Source organism: Pagrus major, chromosome 11 (assembly GCF_040436345.1).
Source record: "Pagrus major chromosome 11, Pma_NU_1.0".
NCBI lineage: Eukaryota > Metazoa > Chordata > Actinopteri > Spariformes > Sparidae > Pagrus > Pagrus major.
This window is the reverse complement of record NC_133225.1, coordinates 35,292,849-35,314,048: the sequence shown is the minus strand read 5'-3', so window position 1 is coordinate 35,314,048 and position 21,200 is coordinate 35,292,849. Positions and strand designations below refer to the sequence as shown.

Sequence of the window (21,200 nt, the reverse complement as noted above, 5' to 3'; positions counted from 1 at the left end):
TGGTGGGTCGTTTGCTGGCCGTAGCAGAATCCATTACTACCCAAACACTAGTTTGGGTCCACCGTGCTTGTCTTCTTCCCGTATCCAAGGATGCACATTCAGCGTCATCTGACGTCACGTCCACAAGACTGCGCGGAAAATTCGGACACCGAATTGCAGTATATTATGCAGCACACAGCCTGTTCAAGGCAATGGAGAAATACATGGGTGGGCTCATTCTTTTTGGTTTTGAACGTTTCATCACCCATTAGCATTAAAAAACTTAAAATGCATGTTTATTTTTTCACGGATCCTGCCCCAAGTTCCTTTAAGTGAAATAATTTTCTTTAGCGTTTCTGGGTCCAATTTTGATTTATAGTCTGTCTCCAAATCTGTAATTAGATGTTCAATTTCCATTAATCTTTTTTCTTCTTTTTTTTTCTTATCCGGAAGGATATCATATCCCCTCTGGTGACAGCTTTAAATGATTCTCATAGGACTGAGTCTGTCACATTGCCTATATCGTTTTCTGTAAAAAACTTTTTTTATCAATCCGTAATGAATTATCAAATGGCCAACTGTATGAGCCTTTGTCTACTCTTAAGTTGAGATCCAATGATAAGGGAGCATGGTCAGAAAAACAGTCTATCATGATATTCCACAGCCTTTACTAACTGCAATAATCTGGCGTCAATGACAAATAAATCAGTTCTGGAGTATGATTTGTGTACTGCTGAGTAGAAGGAGTATTCTTTATCTAGCGGGTGTAAGCTTCTCCACGCATCAACCAGATTAAGATTCTTTAGATAATTATTTAACATGGCTGCTGATTTACTTTTAACGGTGCGACTTGGATGTGCATTTTTTAATGAATTCAGGACACAATTATAGTCCCCACCTATAATTACTTTAGACAAAGTAGGGTCAGGAATACTGTCTATTACCTTTTTAAAAAACAAAGGATCGTCATACTTCGGACAATACAAATTAATCAGAGTATCAACTGAATTTATTTCCCCAATAACAATTATGTATCTGCCATTTGTGTCCGATATAGTTTGTTTATGAATAAATGGAACATGCTTCCTAATGAAAATGGCCACTCCCCTCGTCTTTGTAGTGAAATTTGATTGATATACTTGGGCTGCCCGCACTGGTTTTATAAGCACTCTTGCCGTATGTTTAACATGGGTCTCTTGAAGAAAAAGAATGTCAGCTTGTAAACGCTTGGCATCGGTAAAAACCTTATGTCTTTTAACTGGATTATTCAATCTGCGTACATTCCAGCTGAGCAAACGTATTGTGCCGTCCCCGTGTGCCTTATTCATATCACTCATTTGATATTCTCTGTATCATCTGCAGTACAGTCTGTGACATCCAAAACCTCTCTGTCAAAATTAAGCCCCACGAGAACATCTGTGACAAAGAAATGTGCTCCCTGAACCCCCTCAACGAAGAACATAAACATGAACACTCACTCCAAAGGGTGAAAACGTCACCATTTTACGTTCACATTGGTTTACTTATGCCCGATGCAACGTCGTTGTTCCTCGTCCCCTTTGTGCAACACAGTACACATCCCACTCACCCCGTTAGTCCAAAAGTGATTCCTTCACATATATTTCAACGGTGTAATTAAAATGTCCCAAAACGTTGCACTTTTATTTCCGACGTGGATCCGGCAACCATACCACTTTCCTCCTTTATGTCATACGAGATCGCTCTATGTCCAGCCTGCCAATTGTCAACAGTAGCAGACAGGTAGCTTTCAGACTCAGACTCAGACTCAGACGACTTTATTAACCCTTTTGGGAGGTTCCCTCAGGGAAATTGAAGCTCCATGTCACTCACAGCACTGTTACACACACAGTAGAAAAGCATACATATAAATAAAAAAGTATACATAAATAAATATGAAATAACACTGTAAGAATAAAGTTAAAGCACACCACAGCATAGGAGGGAACACTGGCTACCACAGACTGGTAGAACATACACAAGAGCTTCCTGCAGATGTTGAAGGATCGTAGCCTCCTCAGGAAGTACATCCTGCTCTGAGCCTTCCTGTACAGCTGCTTTGTGTTGCTCATCCAGTCCAGCTTGTTGTCCAGCCACAGCCCAAGATATTTATAGGTCTCCACGACCTCCGCCTCCTCTGCTCCCAATAGAACTGGTCTCGGTCTGGGTCTGTCCCTCCCGAAGTGGATGACCAGTTCTTTAGTCTTTCAGGTGTTGAGCTGCAAGTTGTTTGTGTGGCACCAGACAACAAAGTTCCTCACCAGGCTCCTGTGTTCCTCCTCTTCATCGTTTCTGATACACCCCATGATGGCTGCGTCATCCGCGAATGTCTGGATGTAGCACGTTTCAGAGTTGTAGCAGAAGTCCGCTGTGTACAGAATAAAGAGGAGGGGGGACAGCACAGTCCCCTGCGGAGCTCCTATGCTGCTGACCACAGTGTCAGACTTGATGTCCTTTAGCCTGACATACTGCAGTCTGTCGGTTAGGTAGCTGGAAATCCAAGCAACCAGGCAGGGGTCCACTCGCATTCTGATTAGTTTCCGCAGCTTCAGGTGTCTCAAACATCTTGGCTTCTCCTCCCTCCTTTGCTGTCACAATAAATGTGGCAGGATGTCGGAATCCATACCTGACACCCTTGGTTTTGCATTTAGCCTTAATGCTGTCAAAGCGATGTCGCTGCTTCAGTATATCCTCAGCCAGGAAATATGTAGACTCTTTTCCCATTATAATCCAACGTCAACTGTCTTGCTAGGCTCAGAATGCGCTCCTTTACTTGGCAGTGATGAATACGCACAGCAAATGCTCTTGGTCTCTCATTATTTGACTTCTGTAATGTTCGGTGCGCTCTGTCTATTTTTATAGCCTCGGCAAAGTTTCTTTCCCAAGAGTGTTGGGAGCAGCTCTGCTACAAAATCTGTCAGCCGATTTTCTCTGACTTTTCTGGGATGCCAACTATACATATGTTATTACGTCTTGAGCGAGCCTCCAAAATGCACGTCTTCTCCCGTAGCCTCTTGCATTCTGCTGTTAGCTCCATGTAGCGTGTCTCCGAGATAGCGATTTGGGTTTCGTGTGCGCCCAGCCTGTTCCGTTTCAGTGAGTCTGTCGGGGATGTCAGTCAAAGACACCTTCACTTGTGTTAAGGTCTGCGCAATAGTATCAAACAAACGTCTCCATGATGTCTTGAATGCTAGGTGGACTGGTACTAGCTTTGCCGCCTCCCTCGCTAGCATCGTGGTCTGCTCTGAAATGTTCGGCACCCTCCATCGTCATTTTCTCACTTTTCTTCAGTTTATTCGGCATTGTTGTTGAGTTGGCTTTCCGCTATGTAGCTTCGGATGCCTCAAACACAAAGATATGGGACTCTATTCAGATAATTATTGATAAAATTGTTTGGGGTTGAGTGGAGCCCTTCGGAAACACGCTTACTCCATGCCTGCTGGAACCGGAAGTCTGCATGATCATATCTTATACCAGTTCAAAAACAAACTCAAATTAAAAATGAACGAGCTTGACCACAAAGTTAGACAATTGGAAAGAGAGACCTTTTTGGATGGCTCCACAAAAGCAAAACAAGAATTAACGTTACTTAAAGCCCAATACGAGGAATTGTCCACATCGAAAGCAGAAATTAGTTTAATCCGGCTCAAACAGAGTTACTATGATCAAGGTGAAAAACCGGGGAGATTGTTGGCCTGGCGAATAAAGAAATTGGATGCAGAAGGGGGCAATTACTGCAATTCAAACTCATAGTGGAGCAATATCAGCAGACCCTCAGGAAATTAATGATACCTATTCCATCTACTTTAAAATATTATATACATCCGAATCCACAGAAAATTTGGAAACACAATCTGAATTCCTGGACGATCTTTATATTCTTTCCACACCAGATGATTTTAAAGGACATATTGATAGGAAACTAGATGCCTCAGAAATCGCTGATGCTATTACCAATATGAGGGGAGGTAAAGCTGCAGGCCCTGATGGTCTACCAGTTGATATTTATAAGATATTTAAAGATAAATTAATTGAACCTCTTTTAGCTATGTATGAGGAGGCCTTTCAACAGGGTCGTCTCCCAGATTCCCTGAGGAACGAGCAGATAACACTTATTTTGAAACCCAATAAGTCCCCTACCAATTGCACATCGTATAGACCCATTTCACTGCTTAACTTCACTATTATTCAGTGTAGTGTCCTCAAAATCACTCCACACATCAATGGTCTCCTGCTGGTTATTCTACAACTGTATAATGTCATGGCTACCTCATGGCCACTGCCTTTGAACCAATCAAATGAAGGATGCATTGGGTAACTAAGTCACCAGCCGATCAGGAGCAACTTTTAATTAAGCTCTACCTGCAGTGCTCATTTTTCAGTTTTTACTGCAAAACCACTATGATGAGGAAGGAAATTTTGGTAACACTTTATATTAAGGTACACCTATTCACCATTAATTAGTTGCTTATTAGCATGCAAATTAGTAACATATTGGCTCCTAATTAGTCATTATTAAGTACTTATTAATGCATTATTCTGCATGGCCTTATTATACAACCAGTAAGTCATTAACTAAGAGTTTTACCTCAATAACCTCAGAATTATTGCTTATTAGTAGTAAGTAAGGAAGTTGTTGTATATGAATTACGATCTCAATATGCTTTGCTTAGTATGGACTTTATAAGGTGGTAGTACCACAAGAATAGTTATTCTCCCTTAATAACACTTAATGAATATGGTCTGTTCTTACATAACAAAACACAAAACTACACAAGTGTTAATAGTGTCCAAATAACTCTAAATTAAGTCTTTGTTACTTAGAATATGTTCCCCATACTAAAGTGACATCTTGATCATTACTAATTCACTAGTAGTTGAACACTTATTAACCAACACATGTTCCCGAATCTAAAGTTGCCTCCTTTTCACACTTAGTTAATATATTATAGCACATAACTACTGCAATGAACAAGTGATGGGTTACACCTTTGAAAAAAATGGATCTATCTATAGGTTCCCTCTCATTCAGTGGTAGAATAACAAAGACAGCACAAGTACAAATACCTCATTTATTAAACCACTGGTTCAGGTTTTCCCAAGGCTGACAACAAATACTGCCCAAACTTGCTGTGTAGTTTAACTTACAGGTAATGGGGTCTGCCTGAAAATTCAAACACTGACAAGTATCAGTGTATATAAACATGTCATACAATATGGTATCAAATGTATAAGCAGGTCATATTGTATGATAATACAGGTACTCTATTGTTGAAAATCTGTGTGATCCTTTAACCAAATCTGCCTGCTTACAAAAAAATCTAACTGCATAATATAGAAATATAAAACCTGCACAGCTCAATATGAACTTTATAGCTCTTTATCAGCTAAACTACATTTGTCAAAGCTTAGAACAAATGTACTGAACTGTATAAACATTGCACTTTCACAGCCTAAACTTGCTCTATAATTACTGCATCAGGTGATTTATTTCCCCTGTGCACAAATATTTCACTTTTCCAATACAATATAACAGAATTTTAACTGAACAAAGAAGCTCACTTGCATTTTAATACTTTAACAAGGGAAGGAGTTGGCCTTTGCCCTTCATGTCCATGATAATAGTCTTTTTCTCAGAGGTAACAGTACATTCAGTGTGTCAAAACTTTTGACTCGTAGTATAAATATCAACTTGATATCTGAATCTACATTTCAGACAGGTTTCATACTGGATATTTTTTCCTAATGTCATGCAAAAGCATTCCAAGTGTTCTGTTATTGTGATGGTTTCCACGCCAATAAGTCCACTCAATTACATCTAAGTGATCCCTCAACAGTTTTTGTGTGCGGTTCCCTCTTTGTCTCCAGATAGTTGACTTGCAAATACCCCAAAATCTCTCCAGGTTTTGTGTATGTGCACCTGTAACAGGGTCAACAAAAAAGTCTTGATGGTTGACAGTCAGGTGATTGTAACCTTCATCCTGAAGACGGCGGTAAGACCTCCACCCATCTGAAATGATTGAGCTTCCACGACGAACGTGCTTCTTTATTAAAGGCAAGAGATGCCTGGCTGAATGGTGATGCACAATCTTAAGAATGGGTCTCCTCCTGTCATCCTTAATCCCTAGCATTCCGAACACCCAGGAACTCCTGTTGCTTGCCCGTCCTCTGTTGTACTGAAATTCACAAGAGCAAATATTTCAAAATGAGGACAATGGCACTCACAATACAATGATTCTGCAATAATGGTGGGAAATGGGAGAGAATAAATCATAAGTCAAAAATGTAAAAGTTCTCTCTAGCTTTGGAGTAGTGGTGCCTGTTTACAAATATTGAACTGTTCTGGCGTGTAGGACTAATGTGGTTTTCTAAAACCGACATTCCCCTCTATTGCATCAATGAACTACAATGTATCTTATTCCATAATGCAGTAGTTACTTCTCGAGATAAAGGAGATACACCTCCAAGCACCTCAGGCAAAAACAGGTTTTAAATGTATGTATATTGTCTCTACTTTCAGTAGCTGAGTTAAGCACAGACTTAACCAACATCAAATACACATTTTAGACACATGTATTTGGCATCAAAGTAATACTCATAAGTGTTTAAGTAACTTTCATACCTTTCTTTTATGGCCAAATTTGCTTTCATCTATCATAACAATCTCTGCTCTTTGTCCAACAGTCTGCTTGTCTCTTCTTCTCATTATTTTCATTCTCGATTTACAAACTCTCCGCAGCTTGTCTGCAAGTTTACTCAGAGTTGTAGAACTCTGAGTAATTCCTTCCTGCAGCATGTCCACTTGTCTCAGTCGAAGGCCTTGGGCGAATCTGTAATAGATCAACCAGATAAATATTTCAATGACACAATTTAGAAGTGGGGGGTTAAAACCAATTTCTTAAGTTGTCATTGGTCTTTTTATAACCATAATTATAACCACAATTTCTCATTTGCAGTCCCATTTGCAGACACAGCAGATACTCATAGCCTGAATACAAGAGTGTAAACAAATTAAATCTGCTGTATCTTTGAAGAGTTTTAAGAAACAACCGAAAAAATGGATGCTGAGTAAATTAGCACAATGAAGTGTCTGTTTAGAAAAGTTAAGTTCTTTTGAACTTGTGTGGGTTTTTTTTTTCAATGAATTGAGTACTTTTGAGACAATTTCCGGGAACCACCTAAAACCTTAAAATCCACAAGACCTTTGTACTACATTGGACTCTTCACAACCCAGTACTTATAGAATTACACATACTTGATAAATTCGACCAATATTCAGAATTCTTACCATATACTGTATAGACTCATGTCTCGTAAGCATTGGCTCTTATAGGACCCATCCCAACTAACAGTATAGTGAGAACATTCAAAGAAAACATTATGGTTTAAGTTAGAGTTTCTCTTTGATGGCTTTTGTTATTATACAATGTAAAACCACGCACCTGTAGATGTAATGCATCCACGTATGCAGTCGAATGTGAGAATTCTCAAACATGGAGCCACTTCGGATGGACCTCAACACCGCTTTCCCTTTGTGACAGGAATTTCGGCATATCCTGATGATTAAATCCAAAGGTTAATGTAACAAAATAAAAACCTACGATACTGTGCTGATTTCACTAAATAGAAATGTAACATAAATGAAGATGAAGAGGGGGACACAGATGTTTACGTATAGGTGTTGAAACAGCTAAGATTGGGATTGAACAAGGTGCACTTGTACTCTTAGTAGTCCTTGTGATTCCCTCCCCCCATGCAATCTCAAAGCACAACAGAACAGTCCCATTTCTAGGCCTACTAATATGTACAACTGTTACACCTTAAATTGGGTTAGACATTTGAGTCAATTTAGCTGTGTCTACTCTACTCTACTTGTCACCACTTGTGCTTTCGTGCCACGCAGCATGAAAAGGGTGATATCATTCAATTAATCCCTGTGCTTGTACAAGTTTAAAGTCAAACCGATTGGTAGCATTTATTGTTAAATAGGTGAACAATATGACCAGGAATGTGATCTAAAATTGTTAAAAAGGCATTTTTCATTTCAGATTTTGTACACATGTAGAACTTCGTGGAAACATTAACACCCCTACCTCTACCAAATAAACAGTAGCTTACTTAAAAATTAAAATTTGCAGCTGTGTGTGATTTGCATTGTGACTTTCTAGATGTGACTTAGCATATTTTGTGTGTACACCACTCATAGCTTCTGTATTAAAAAAATTGTCGTAAAATATAGGATTTGGCACTGAATTCTAGCAGATATAACTGGATGGCTGCATGCTGCACACTCCCCTATGCTTACACACACATAGAAAATTAATAAATAAGGCACATGTCTAGTTGTTCTACTCACCATGCTGCCTCCTTTCTGCCGTAGGGCCGTTTCAACTTCGTAACATGAGAGCAAGAGGGGCATTTCATCCATTTTCGAAGTAGGCCTTCTTTCATTAACCATCTGGTGAACTTGTAGTTTTCCTTGGGGCACTGTCTAAAATGTATTCGACTCAAAAACTCGTAACACAACAACATATTTGTATACCTATGGAATAATGTCAGATTCAAAGATCATAATATTGCCCCGCGCACCCTTCTTCTTTTATGTCTAAACGGTGTTGTGTAAACAGCCTGGCAGTCCTGCATCAAAAAATGGGGCAAAGTGACCCACTTTGTAGAGTAATGATTGACATAACGATCTACCAATCATGTCATGTGACATCCTCAGCCAATCATCCAAAGGGAGCCACTAGTCACGTCAAAGATCTGGAGAAGGTGGCTATTTGCCGTTTCGTTCACCGCTTGGAGAGTGAAGAGGGAAATTCGTGTAACAAAAATGGTAAATTAAGCGCTAGCCTGTTAATTGAAACCCCCCCTGAGTTTTGTAAGCACATCATAACACCCGTCCCCGGGCTGTTTACATAGTTAAAAAGTAGTAAACCCTCCTATTTTAATGCAGTGTGTAGGCTAATTAGCTAATGTAATGTTAAGCTAGCTGAGTGCGTGAGTGTGCACTTGAGCTCGGTGAATAGTAGGAAAGAAACAGTAACATAAACATAAAACGTGAATGTAGGTGCATATGTAATGCTTTAGTATGAACCACATTTTGTAATGAAAAATAAATTATGCACTATGCAGTCATTCGAACAAGAAGAGCTTTTGAATCTTGTGTAGATTATTTAAGTTTCATTTTTTGCCGGTTATAGTGACATGAATTTATTTATATTTTTACAGCCTAAGGCCAAGAAGAAATGTCCCTAAAAGTCCCTAAAGATGACTCGATGACAGAGGTGGCCAAAAATGATCTGGATGGTAAATTTTTCTTTGTCAACTTTCAAGTAACTTTAATACTTAAATAATTAGCTTGTCCAAATGTGTTTAAACATTTAAAGTCCTCTATTCATATGTTGATTTTGTTGTACCTATGCCATACTGTAGGCCCTGAAGATAAAGGAAGCTCTGCTCCAAGTTGCAGCAGCATAAGCAGCATTGGATCAGGTAATGATTTCTCATTTTCTAGCAGTGTGTCTTTGTTGTCTAAAATTACAGAGTTTCATTTATTGCTAGTGATTTTTTTGCCTGAGATTAAAGTTGTTGGCAGATTTTGTCAGTATACATGTACTTACAAATCAAGTTAAGGCACACACCATATCTGGTCCACTACCTTTGTTGCATGCATGTCATTCTCTCTCTCTCTCTCTCTCTCTCTCTCTCTCTCTCTCTCTTTCTCTCTCTCTCTCTCTCTCTCACTCACTCACTCAATACTGTCAAATCATAATCTTTTTTGTATCCTGCTCTCATTTTCTTTTTTAAGGATCAATCTCCAAAGTGGAGTTCCTAGAAGCCAAGATCCAATGGCAAGAAAAAATAATAAAGGATCTTGAGCAAGAGCGCAATTTCCTGCATGAGCAAATCATGGGAAAGAAGAAATCATGTGAGTGATTTGGGAGCAACTTGTATCTGAAAAATGTAATGTAATTGTAATGAAAGGTGTGATATATCTTCATAACAATCTGATCTTTGTCTCATCTATCCTCTATTTGATCAAAGCTCAACCAAAAGTATTTACTTTGGAGGACGATTACGAGGATGACGATGGCAACATGGATGAAGATGACATCATTTCCCCATCTTCCCCAAACATCAGTGAGTCCTTGGACAGTGATGTTGTCATCCAAAGACGGAAGACACATTGGACACAGCCACCTGCCTCTGCAACTGTGGCTGTGCCTGGAAAAGCTCATGTGAGAGGTAAGAATGGCATAACTTGAACCACCTGCCCTGTTAGCAACAAGTGGTCATGAAAAGTAATCATTAATAAAAGCGTTGGAAGAGCTGTTAAAAATATGTTCTGAAGTAATTATGAGGCAAAAATACAGATCTTCGACTTCCGGTCATGGCGGCGATCTGGTTGGTGGTGTAGTTCGAGAGCTCCCTGAACAGTCCGACATTTCCCCTGTTTTAAAGTAACTACTTTGTTTAAATCTGTGATTTCTTATGGGGAAATACCAACTAAGAAACGCTAAGACCACAACGAGTTCAAACGGTGAAGAAAACGAGCATATGGCGACAGGAGATGTCGATACAGGTGAAGCTAACATGCATGCTCCCATGGACCCCCTACAAGCTAGCTTGGATGCTATCCGCGCTGACATAAAAGCCACCTGGACATGAAAAAAGAACTGAGCGGATTTTGTGAGACAATTAAAAGAGACTTGAGGGAAGAGCCCGGAAACTTTAAAGAAGAAGTTACCCAGAAACTAAGCGAGATCGGGGCAGAACTCAAGAACACGGAGGTTAGGATGGAGGGGGTGGAGACCCGAGTGGCCGAGGTGGAGGAGTGGAGTGTGATCGCGAAGGACGCGCTTCTCCTGGCTTTGAAGGAGCAAGAGCGCATTGTGTCCAAGTTAACGGATTTAGAAACCCGTTCCCGCAGAAACAACCTCCGCATCTTCGGGATCCCCGAGGGAGAGGAGGGGAATGACGCATGTGAGTTTCTGGAGAAATTCATTAAGTCGGAGTTGCAACTCCCGGACATTGACCTCAAAATACAATGGTGCCACCGGTCACTAGGACCAAAACCACCACCGCAAGCAGCCCCGAGATCCATGATCACATATTAACTCATGTACAAAACCAAGGAACTCTTGCTGAGCTGGCGTGGAAAAAAAGAGAGATACTTATCAACGGGAAAAGAGTCTACTTTGACCACGACTACCCAGCAGAAATCATCAAAAAGAGGAAGGAATATGCGCCATTGAGAAAGGTGTTGAAAGAATGGGGACTCAGATTCCAAACACCTGCACCCGCTAAACTCCGAGTTTTTTATCCAGAAGGACCTGCCACATACAACAATGCGGATGAGGCGACGGAGGATATGCTGAAGAAGGGGATACTAACAGCCGACGAGGGAACCAACGCGAGCAATACACCTGGCGACGCGCCCTAGACAGCCGTGACACTCCGCATGAAGCTGGGAGAAAACGCATGGCAGACCAGCGGCTCCCCAAGATGTTGGAACCGGGCCACAGACATTGAGCGAGCTAAAGAGAAGCTCCGGAGATTCCAGCGAGCTCAGGAGAGTATGACCTGAGGTGCATACGTGAGTGACAATGAGAGGAAAGTAAAACTGTGATATCTCCTTTTTGATTCAACACGGTTGAATGTTGTTGAATGTTACAGCTCTAAGCTAAGAACATTATAAACATACTGGTTGGACTGTTTCACCCGGTGACTTAAACTACACCAAACCACTGTTTGTGCGTACTTAATTCGCTTATAGGATGATGTTAGGACACATCTGGAGGGGCCCTTCCTTTGGAGGCTTCCCCTCCCTGTTCAGAAGTTGTTACTTTACTTCACTGTTGGAGGTTGTTCTTGTTTTATTTTCATGACCAGCACAGATGTTTTTTATTTACATGCTTACAGTAATGGAGGTGGGAAATATGTGCTTTAAAATTAAGAGGTAGAATGCTAAATCAGGAATATAAGATTACTTTGAATGTTAATGGTCTGCAAAATCCTATCAAAAGGAGCAAGTTGATCACTAAGATGAAAAGAGAAAAACAACATATTATCTTTTGGCAGGAAACCCACCTTAGTGATGAAGAACATGAGAAGTTTAAACACTTGGGCTTTAAAAATGCATACTACTCATCCTATAAACATGGGAAAAAAGAGGAGTTATAATATTAATCTCTAACAAAGTTGTATTCCAAGTCTCTAAACAGATAAAGGACACCGAAGGGAGATACATTCTAGTGAAAGGTTACATTGATCATAAACAGATAACACTTTTAAATGTGTATAGCCCCCAGGTAATGATAAAACATTTATGAAGAAAATATTTGATCTGATTGCTCAAGAGGCTGATGGGGTCCTTGTTTGTGGTGGAGATTGGAATATCCAGTTACAGCCTTCTCTTGACTCCACTAATGTAACGAAGAGAATTAATTTTGAGACAGATACTGTTAAGAAGCTTCTCCTTGAAGCAGGTATGATGGATGTTTGGAGGGAATTAAACCCATCAGCAAGACAATTTACTTTTTTCTCCCATCCCCATAATGTTCATTCAAGAATCGACTACTTTTTTATGTTTCATTCGGAAAGACACAGAATCTTAAAGTGCCAAATAGGGGTCAAAGATATCTCAGACCACGCAGGTATATATCTATCCCTACATTTGGACACTGAAATTAAAAACACAACATGGAAGCTTAACACAAGCTTATTAAATGATCCCTTATGTAATCAATTTATTCATAAAGAATTCAAAGAATATCTAGAACAAAATGATACCGGTGAAGTGTCTCCAGGTACTGTATGGGATGCCGCTAAGGCAGTAATACGGGGAAAACTTATATTGTGGTCCTCAATTAAAAAGAGGGAAAAAGAGAAGCGACTAAAAGACCTATTACAGGAACTAAAAAATCTAGAATTGAAACATTTGGAAATTAATGATACCAAATTATTAGATCAGATAAAACTTATTAAACAAAACTTAAATAAACTATAAGATAGTTATGAGGAGATGAAGGCAAAGTTCATCAAACAAAGGTACTATGATAATGGACCAAGAGCTAAAAAAAACTGTTAGCCTGGAGGATAAGAAAGCAACAAGAAGAAAGATCCATCCATAAAATTAAGGACACGCAATCTGGAAAAATTTGTCATAAACTAAAAGAAATACAAAAATCCTTTGAAGATTACTATAAAGATCTGTACACACAACCGAAAAGAGCAGACTCCCTGAGTATTACACATTTTCTTAACTCACTGGATCTACCAACCATTGGGTCAGAACAGAACAAAATAATGACGAATGAAATAACACAAAAAGAACTGGATAATGCTATTTCGAGACTCAAAACAAATAAAATGCCTGGTGAGGATGGATACTCTGCAGAATGGTATAAAACATTTAGAGAATTATTATCCCCAACATTATTGAAATGTTTTAACTTCACGCTTAATGGAGGTGAAACACCAGCTTCTTGGAGACATGCCATTATCTCTGTAATTCCTAAAATGGGCAAAGATAAATCTGAGTGCAGTTCGTACAGACCGATATCGATTTTAAACTTAGATTACAGATTATTTGCGTCAATAATTGCAAAAAGATTAGAAAACATCATTCCAGACATAATAGATGAAGACCAGACTGGGTTCCTTAAAACCAGACAGACACAAGATAACGTAAGACGGGCTTTACATTTGATGGAGTATATGAGCAAAGATAAAGATGAATCCATTGCTCTCAGCCTTGATGCCGAAAAGGCATTCGATTCAGTTAGTTGGGAATACCTATACTTGACATTACAAAGATTTGGCTTTGATATTAAAATGATCTCATATCTAAAAAAATTATATCATTCCCCTTCAGCCAGAATCAAAATAAACGGTAGTCTGTCCAATCCTGTGTCACTCGAAAGAGGCTGCCGGCAGGGATGTCCCTTAAGTCCGGCCTTGTTTGCATTATTTATCGAACCTCTGGCTCAGGCTATTAGAGAAGACCGAGACATAAAGGAATTTATTTCAAAGACACTGAATATAAGACCTGCCTTTATGCGGACGACATATTGATCACCCTTTCACAACCAGATTTGAGTTTACCTAAATTAATGTCCTCCTTGAAAACATTTGGTTTTTATTCGGGCTACAAGTTAAACATTCATAAAACACAAATCATTTTGTTTAATTATATCCCCTCACCACAAATAAATAACCTGTGCAACTTCAAATGGGAGAATGACCTAATCAAATATGTAGGAATAAAAATTCCAAAGGATTTATCCACCATTTATGCAACTAACTATTTGCCAATTACCAAAGAGATAAAGACAGACTTAAATAAATGGAGTTTATTACCACTAGACTTACATAACCGAATAGACATAGTTAAAATGAATATCTTACTGCGACTGCTTTTTCTTTTTCTGTCAATACCAATAGAAATGCCTGAAAAACAATTAACGGAGTGGAAGAGAATGCTGTCTGGGTTCATATGGAAAGGCCTTAAACCAAGGATCAGGTACAAAACATTGCAATTGTCCAAAGAAAAAGGTGGATTATCTCTTCCAAACATAGAGAATTATTACAAATCTGCTCAGCTTAGATACCTGATTTATTGGTGCGACCCATATTATAATGCTAAATGGAAAAATCTAGAATTAAGCCAATTGGACATTCCCCTTCAGAGCTTGCTTGGAGATAAAAATCTGTATATACTGCATAAACAAAACTGAAAAAGTGATTGGACAAAAACACCCTTAAACATTTGGTTTGCAGAATGTCATAAAAACAAACTCGAAAATCATACCAAAATATTACAATGGGTGGCACATGACAAGGATTTTAAACCTGCCCAAATGGATGGGCGTTTCAGACAGTGGCTGTGGAAAGGTATCACCATGTACTGTCTTATTTCTGATAAAGGGAGACTAGACTGTTTTCAAAAACTTAAAGACAACTATAACTTGGAAAACCAAGACCTCTTCAGATACCTTCAAGTTAGAGCTCATTTTAACTGTGATATAAAAACAACAGAGGAAGGTAGTTCTGAGTTAATTAACATTTTGATTGACGCATACAAATCTAAGTTTGTTATTCTACCACTGAATGAGAGGGAACCTATAGATAGATCCATTTTTTTCAAAGGTGTAACCCATCACTTGTTCATTGCAGTAGTTATGTGCTATAATATATTAACTAAGTGTGAAAAGGAGGCAACTTTAGATTAGGGAACATGTGTTGGTTAATAAGTGTTCAACTACTAGTGAATTAGTAATGATCAAGATGTCACTTTAGTATGGGGAACATGTTCTAAGTAGCAAAGACTTAATTTAGAGTTATTTGGACACTATTAACACTTGTGTAGTTTTGTGTTTTGTTATTATTCATAACACCATATTCATTAAGTGTTAAAAGAAGCAAAAATAACCATTTCAGAAGATGACTGGCTAAACATCTGTAAAACTCAAATGAGCACTTCTAGTTCTGGTCATTGGAGGGAATTTTCGTGGAAGAATATGATTCGATTTTTTATTACTCCCAAAATTAAACAACATCAGAAAGGTCGCCCTAGTTATGGAAGGTGTTGGAGAGAGTGTGGAAATGCCCAGGCGGATCATTTCCATGTCTTTTGGGACTGTCCGATTATACAACCCTACTGGCAGGATGTAGTGGAGAAAATTAAATCAGTAATAGGCTTTGAGATCGAACACGATTTTTGCACAATTTATCTTGGTAACATCTCCCCCTCAATCAATGTTACTGATAAATATTTGATTAAGATAATGTTGGCAGCCAGTAAAAAAGCTATTACAAGGAGATGGCTATCAAAAGAGTCCCCATCGAAGGAGGAGTGGACTGCAATTGTGAAAGAAATATATGACATGGAAAAACTGACTTTTTCCTTGAACTTTCGCATGGATAAATTCTCTACATACTGGAGGAAATGGACAACTCATCTGGAATAAGTGGTCTCTCATCACATCAGGACACAGTTAGCATTCTCTAATGTGGTTGACTATGTTTTGGGTTTTTTTTTGAGTACTTTATGCTTTATGATACGAAGGAAAGACTGTGGGCAAATAAAACCAAAAAAAACAACAAAAAAACAAAACAAAAAAAAATTAAATGTCTTTAAAACCTGGACCTAGCCCTATCTCTTAAAATGTACACATCATATGGATCTATTTTCCCTCTGTACTTTTTTTTTTTTTTTTCCATCTGTGCCTTTCCTTACTGTTCTTTTTTTTCTTGTCTCTTTCTTTCATATATATTGTAAAACTTCTTAAAAATAAAGTTTAAAAAAAAAAATACAGATCTTCAGTTCTAGATTCTGAATATACTAGGAATTTGATGATAGATAAAAAATAATGTCAAAAATGTGGCTTTCATCAAGAATAAAGCTCCATTTTATTTTGTATTCAACATCAAATGTATTGCTAGAAAGATTTGTCTCTCAGAAGTAAACATAATTCTGAACCGTAAGACTTACCAACTAAACAGATCTTACAGAGTATCATTTTTGTATTGAATTCTGAACCACATATTGTGCGTGGAATCATATCAGGAGATGAGCAGATTGTCCCATTCTAGAATATGCTTCATACTTTTATCAAAAGAGAAGTGACCAGTTTGAGCAATTTCAGCTGACCTTAAGCCATTGTTTGTGCTCATTTCTCGTGTTCTTTTGTTTTTGTTTTATATATTTTTCAGCGAAAGGGCCAGCTGAGGTTATCAGCAGATATAAAAAAGGCTTGAAAAGCTTAAGCAAAGTCCGCACCATGACTGAAGCCTTCAGATTCAATGGCATGGACTGGGTAACCATCAAGATGACTGCTGCAATTGCAGAGTTCAACATTGTGGATCCTGAAACCTTCAAGACCCTGAAGTATGATCCTGCAACTGAGACCCTGCAGTCCTTTGCTAAGAGGTGTGCAACCCACATTACCCCTGAGAAGAAAAGCATTATAGAGGACTTGAAGGCCAAAGGCCAACTCCTCCCCTTGTTGATGAAATATTAAGACTTAAGTGAGCTGCGTTGTTCACTTAAAAATTGGTTGTATTGTATTGGAAACGTGAAATATTAACCTGTGCAGATTTTGTTTTATCCTTGTTAGTGCACAGGGGAAATAAATCACCTGATGTAGTAATTATAGAGCAAGTTTAGGTTGTGAAAGTGCAACGTTTGTACAGTTCAGTACATTTGTTCTAAGCTTTGACAAGTGTCGTTTAGCTGATAAAGAGCAAGTTCATGTTGAGCTATGCAGGTTTTATATTTTTTAGATTGTGCAATTTTTTGTATTTTTGTACTTAATATTGTGCAGTATTTTATATTGTGCTGTTTTTTTGTAAGCAGGCAGATTTTGGTTAAAGGATCACACAGATTTTCAACAATAGAGTACCTGTATTATCATACAGTATGACCTGCTTATACATTTGATACCATATTGTATGACATGTTTATATACACTGATACTTGTCAGTGTTTGAATTTTCAGGCAGACCCCATTACCTGTAAGTTAAACTACACAGCAAGTTTGGGCAGTATTTGTTGTCAGCCTTGGGAAAACCTGAACCAGTGGTTTAATAAATGAGGTATTTGTACTTGTGCTGTCTTTGTTATTCTACCACTGAATGAGAGGGAACCTATAGATAGATCCATTTTTTTCAAAGGTGTAACCCATCACTTGTTCATTGCAGTAGTTATGTGCTATAATATATTAACTAAGTGTGAAAAGGAGGCAACTTTAGATTCGGGAACATGTGTTGGTTAATAAGTGTTCAACTACTAGTGAATTAGTAATGATCAAGATGTCACTTTAGTATGGGGAACATATTCTAAGTAACAAAGACTTAATTTAGAGTTATTTGGACACTATTAACACTTGTGTAGTTTTGTGTTTTGTTATGTAAGAACAGACCATATTCATTAAGTGTTATTAAGGGAGAATAACTATTCTTGTGGTACTACCACCTTATAAAGTCTATACTAAGCAAAGCATATTGAGGTCGTAATTCATATACAACAACTTCCCTACTTACTACTAATAAGCAATAATTCTGAGGTTATTGAGGGAAAACTCTTAGTTAATGGCTTACTGGTTGTATAATAAGGCCATGCAGAATAAGGCATTAATAAGTACTTAATAATGACTAATTAGGAGCCAATATGTTACTAATTTGTGTGCTAATAAGCAACTAATTAATGGTGAATAGGTGTACCTTAATATAAAGTGTTACCGAAATGTTCAATACTCAATGCTTCAGATTCCATTGAAAATTTGCCTCCAGACCCATTGCATGGTTATATGTAAGTTATCTTTTGCTTTCATTGTCTTTTAATTGTAGTAAACATTGTTGAGCTATGCTTGAATACCTGTTCAGACTAAGAAATTAAAAATTGAGTATAGTAGGATAGTAGGATCTTGTGCATATTTGACTTAATGAAATGTTCAAAAAAAAAATATCCAAATATATTATTCATTCTACATGAACAGTATCAGTATCAATATAGTATAAATTGAAGACAAAGACACATGATGTGCCTAACCTTTCATTAACCATGTGTTTAAATATTACTCTAATTACAAATTACGGATAGTGATTTGTGTAAAACTGGAAATGGGATTTTACCGTTCTTTTAGTTCTTACTTATGTATTTATATGTACAATTACAGGTTATTTAAAGTGTCAGCCTTAGCTTTAGGTACTGGGCCACCTTTTTTTACTGCCAGAAGAGTTTACTTCACAAACTCACTTTATCTTGACAAAAGGTGCTAGCTGTGCTTGTCCCACTTCCCTCAGGTTAGAGGCATTTTGAAGAAAATGGGAAGAGTTAAAAAAATAAACAGAGCTCAGAGAAAGACCTATGGGCACTGGCTGGTGGAATGGAAGCTTTGGTCAGAACAATTAAGAGTGTTGACATTATAAACAGAGATACAGGTTATTCCTCAAAAATATGGTCTGAACCCTCTATTACCCTATTTGGTCAAGATCATAAGAAAAACCGTCATTGGCTGTGGGTCATATGGACCAGAAATCGAAACGGAGTGAGGGATTTGATTAGTAAACAGGAAAAGTCATCAGAAGATGTCAGTGCAGACAGTCCAACCTGAACATGGAAAGACATTGAACAAAAAACAATGGAGAAAGTTACCAGTTGTTTTAAAAAGTTCACAATTACAGTGAATAGAAATAAATGGCAAAAAATTGTTCCACGCCCCAGTTCAACAAAACTGAGGCAACCATGGAGCAACGTGTTGTACAACAATTTTCGGAAGAAAAATCCCTGTTGTACCCTTGCCTTCAAGAGCCAGCATATCAAAGCTCCTCACAGCCGGAAAATTAATAGTCCCTATTTAAACATTAGTGCAGTTTGTACATACCCTTCCTGCAGTGCAAAATACTTCTTCAAAAGGAAAAGTGTGTCACACCGCGGTGAGGTTGTCTCGTCTTGGGTTATTGTCTGGTCATTTCCTGTTTTATTTTGAAAATCTAACTCTCCTCTCGTTTCAGATCACTTGCCCTTCCTCTTGTGTCACCTGCCCGTCTCCCCTGATTCCTGATTGTGTCCACCTGTGTCCCTTTTCCCTCATGTGGTTAAAAGTCTGCGTTCCCCTTTGTCTTGTGCCAAAGTGTCTCGTTCCATGTCCGACCACAGAAGCCTACCATAGTCCTGAATCAAGCCAAAGCGTTTTCGTGAGTTTTTGTTGTTTCCTCGTGAGAGTGATTTTCTGTTAAATTTTCATAGTTGTTAGTTCTGTCCTTTTGTCAGCCTCCTTCGTGAGTGATTTTCTGTTAAGTTTTCATAGTCGTTAGATTTGTTCTTTTGTCAGCCTCCTTCGTGAGTGATTTTCTGTTCATTGTATTTATGGTTAATGTTTTGAAGCCTTTTTATTTCCTCCTTGTGAGTGATTTTGAATTTGATAGATTTTGTACTTCGAGTTTCCTCTTTGTGAGTGATTTTGATTTTGATAAATTTTGTACTTTGAGTTCCTCCTTAAGAGTGATTTTGAGTTAGATAGATTTTGTACTTCGAGTTCCTCCTTAAGAGCGATTTTGATTTAGATAGCCAGTTTTTCCTCCCTTGGAGTGAATTTTTGTTCTAGCCTAGTTTTTCCCTCCCGATAGACTCTCTTTGAGTAATTTTCATAGCAATATTGTTTTGAAATCACTCTCTCGAGAGCCTTGCCTAAAAACAATAAAAATTGCTCACTGACACCTCAGCAATTGAGTCCTGTATTGAGTCTCGGCCTGACAAAGTGAGCCAGTGGGAGACACCCCGGTTAAGATATCTGTGCTACAAAGAGGGAAAATGGCACACAAAACAAGTGAAACAAAATCCAGACCAGCAGCAAATACGAGAAGAGAGAGAACTGATTTCAGGAAACATAACCTGAAGTATGTTCTTAAAGTGATTAGTTCAGAGCTTAGAAAAAAGAAAAGAATTCATGATGATGTTTTCATGGAGATGTACCTCACTCAAAACATCATGAAGGAATGTGACTCCAAATTTCACAAAATGCCTAGGTACATACAACACTTTCAAGTTGACCCTTTTGGTGTACATATGTATACTGAAACAGGAATAAGCATAGTTGTGCACCTGAGAAAGAAAGACCCCACTGACTTTTTACCTAGATGCTACAGGGAATGTTGCATCCAAAGTTCCCAGTCAGACCAAAAGACTCCTTTACTACTCTCTCACACTTCCTGGAGGTGGTCAGAATGCACCTCCCCTCCCAGTCTGTGAAATGCTGTCAAATGAACACTCTATACCACCAATCACATTCTGGCTAATGCAGTTCCTCCGAAAACTATCACAGTACACAAAACTACAAGTACATCAGGTTGAAACAGATTACAGCTGGGCACTATTCCAAAGTGTTCTTCTGTCACTCAACAGGGAGAGCATTGTCAGCTACTTGGACAGGGCTTTTGCTATCTGTTCAAAACTGAAGACATGGAAGGATATCAGAATATTTACAGTGCTACACATATGCTCTGAATACGTGCTCAAAGCTGTCACTCAGTTAATTGGGAGAAACACAAAAGACAAAGGTTTGAAGGAACCTGCAACATTTGCATTTGCCAGGTTGCAAAACACTACCTCAATGACCACAGTACTCAAAATCTTCCGCTCACTGTGCACCGTACTGCTTGGCAAACACAACACCAATAATGTCCAGATTAATCTG

The 21,200-nt window shown here is 38.4% G+C and overlaps 1 protein-coding gene across 1 annotated transcript in view; it reads right to left on the bottom strand.

Annotated features, from left to right (window-relative positions):
• The window catches only part of LOC141004318 (protein NLRC3-like), a 59,832-nt gene extending 57,307 nt beyond the window's left edge, over positions 1-2,525 (bottom strand). Inside the window, exons 1-2 of the mRNA XM_073475749.1 lie at positions 2,259-2,525; positions 1,963-2,201 (exon numbers count right to left, since the gene is read on the bottom strand). Of these exons, the coding sequence (XP_073331850.1) occupies positions 1,963-2,201; positions 2,259-2,525 (506 nt within the window). The remainder of the gene's footprint in view (positions 1-1,962; positions 2,202-2,258) is intronic.
• Between the last annotated feature and the right edge of the window lie 18,675 nt (positions 2,526-21,200).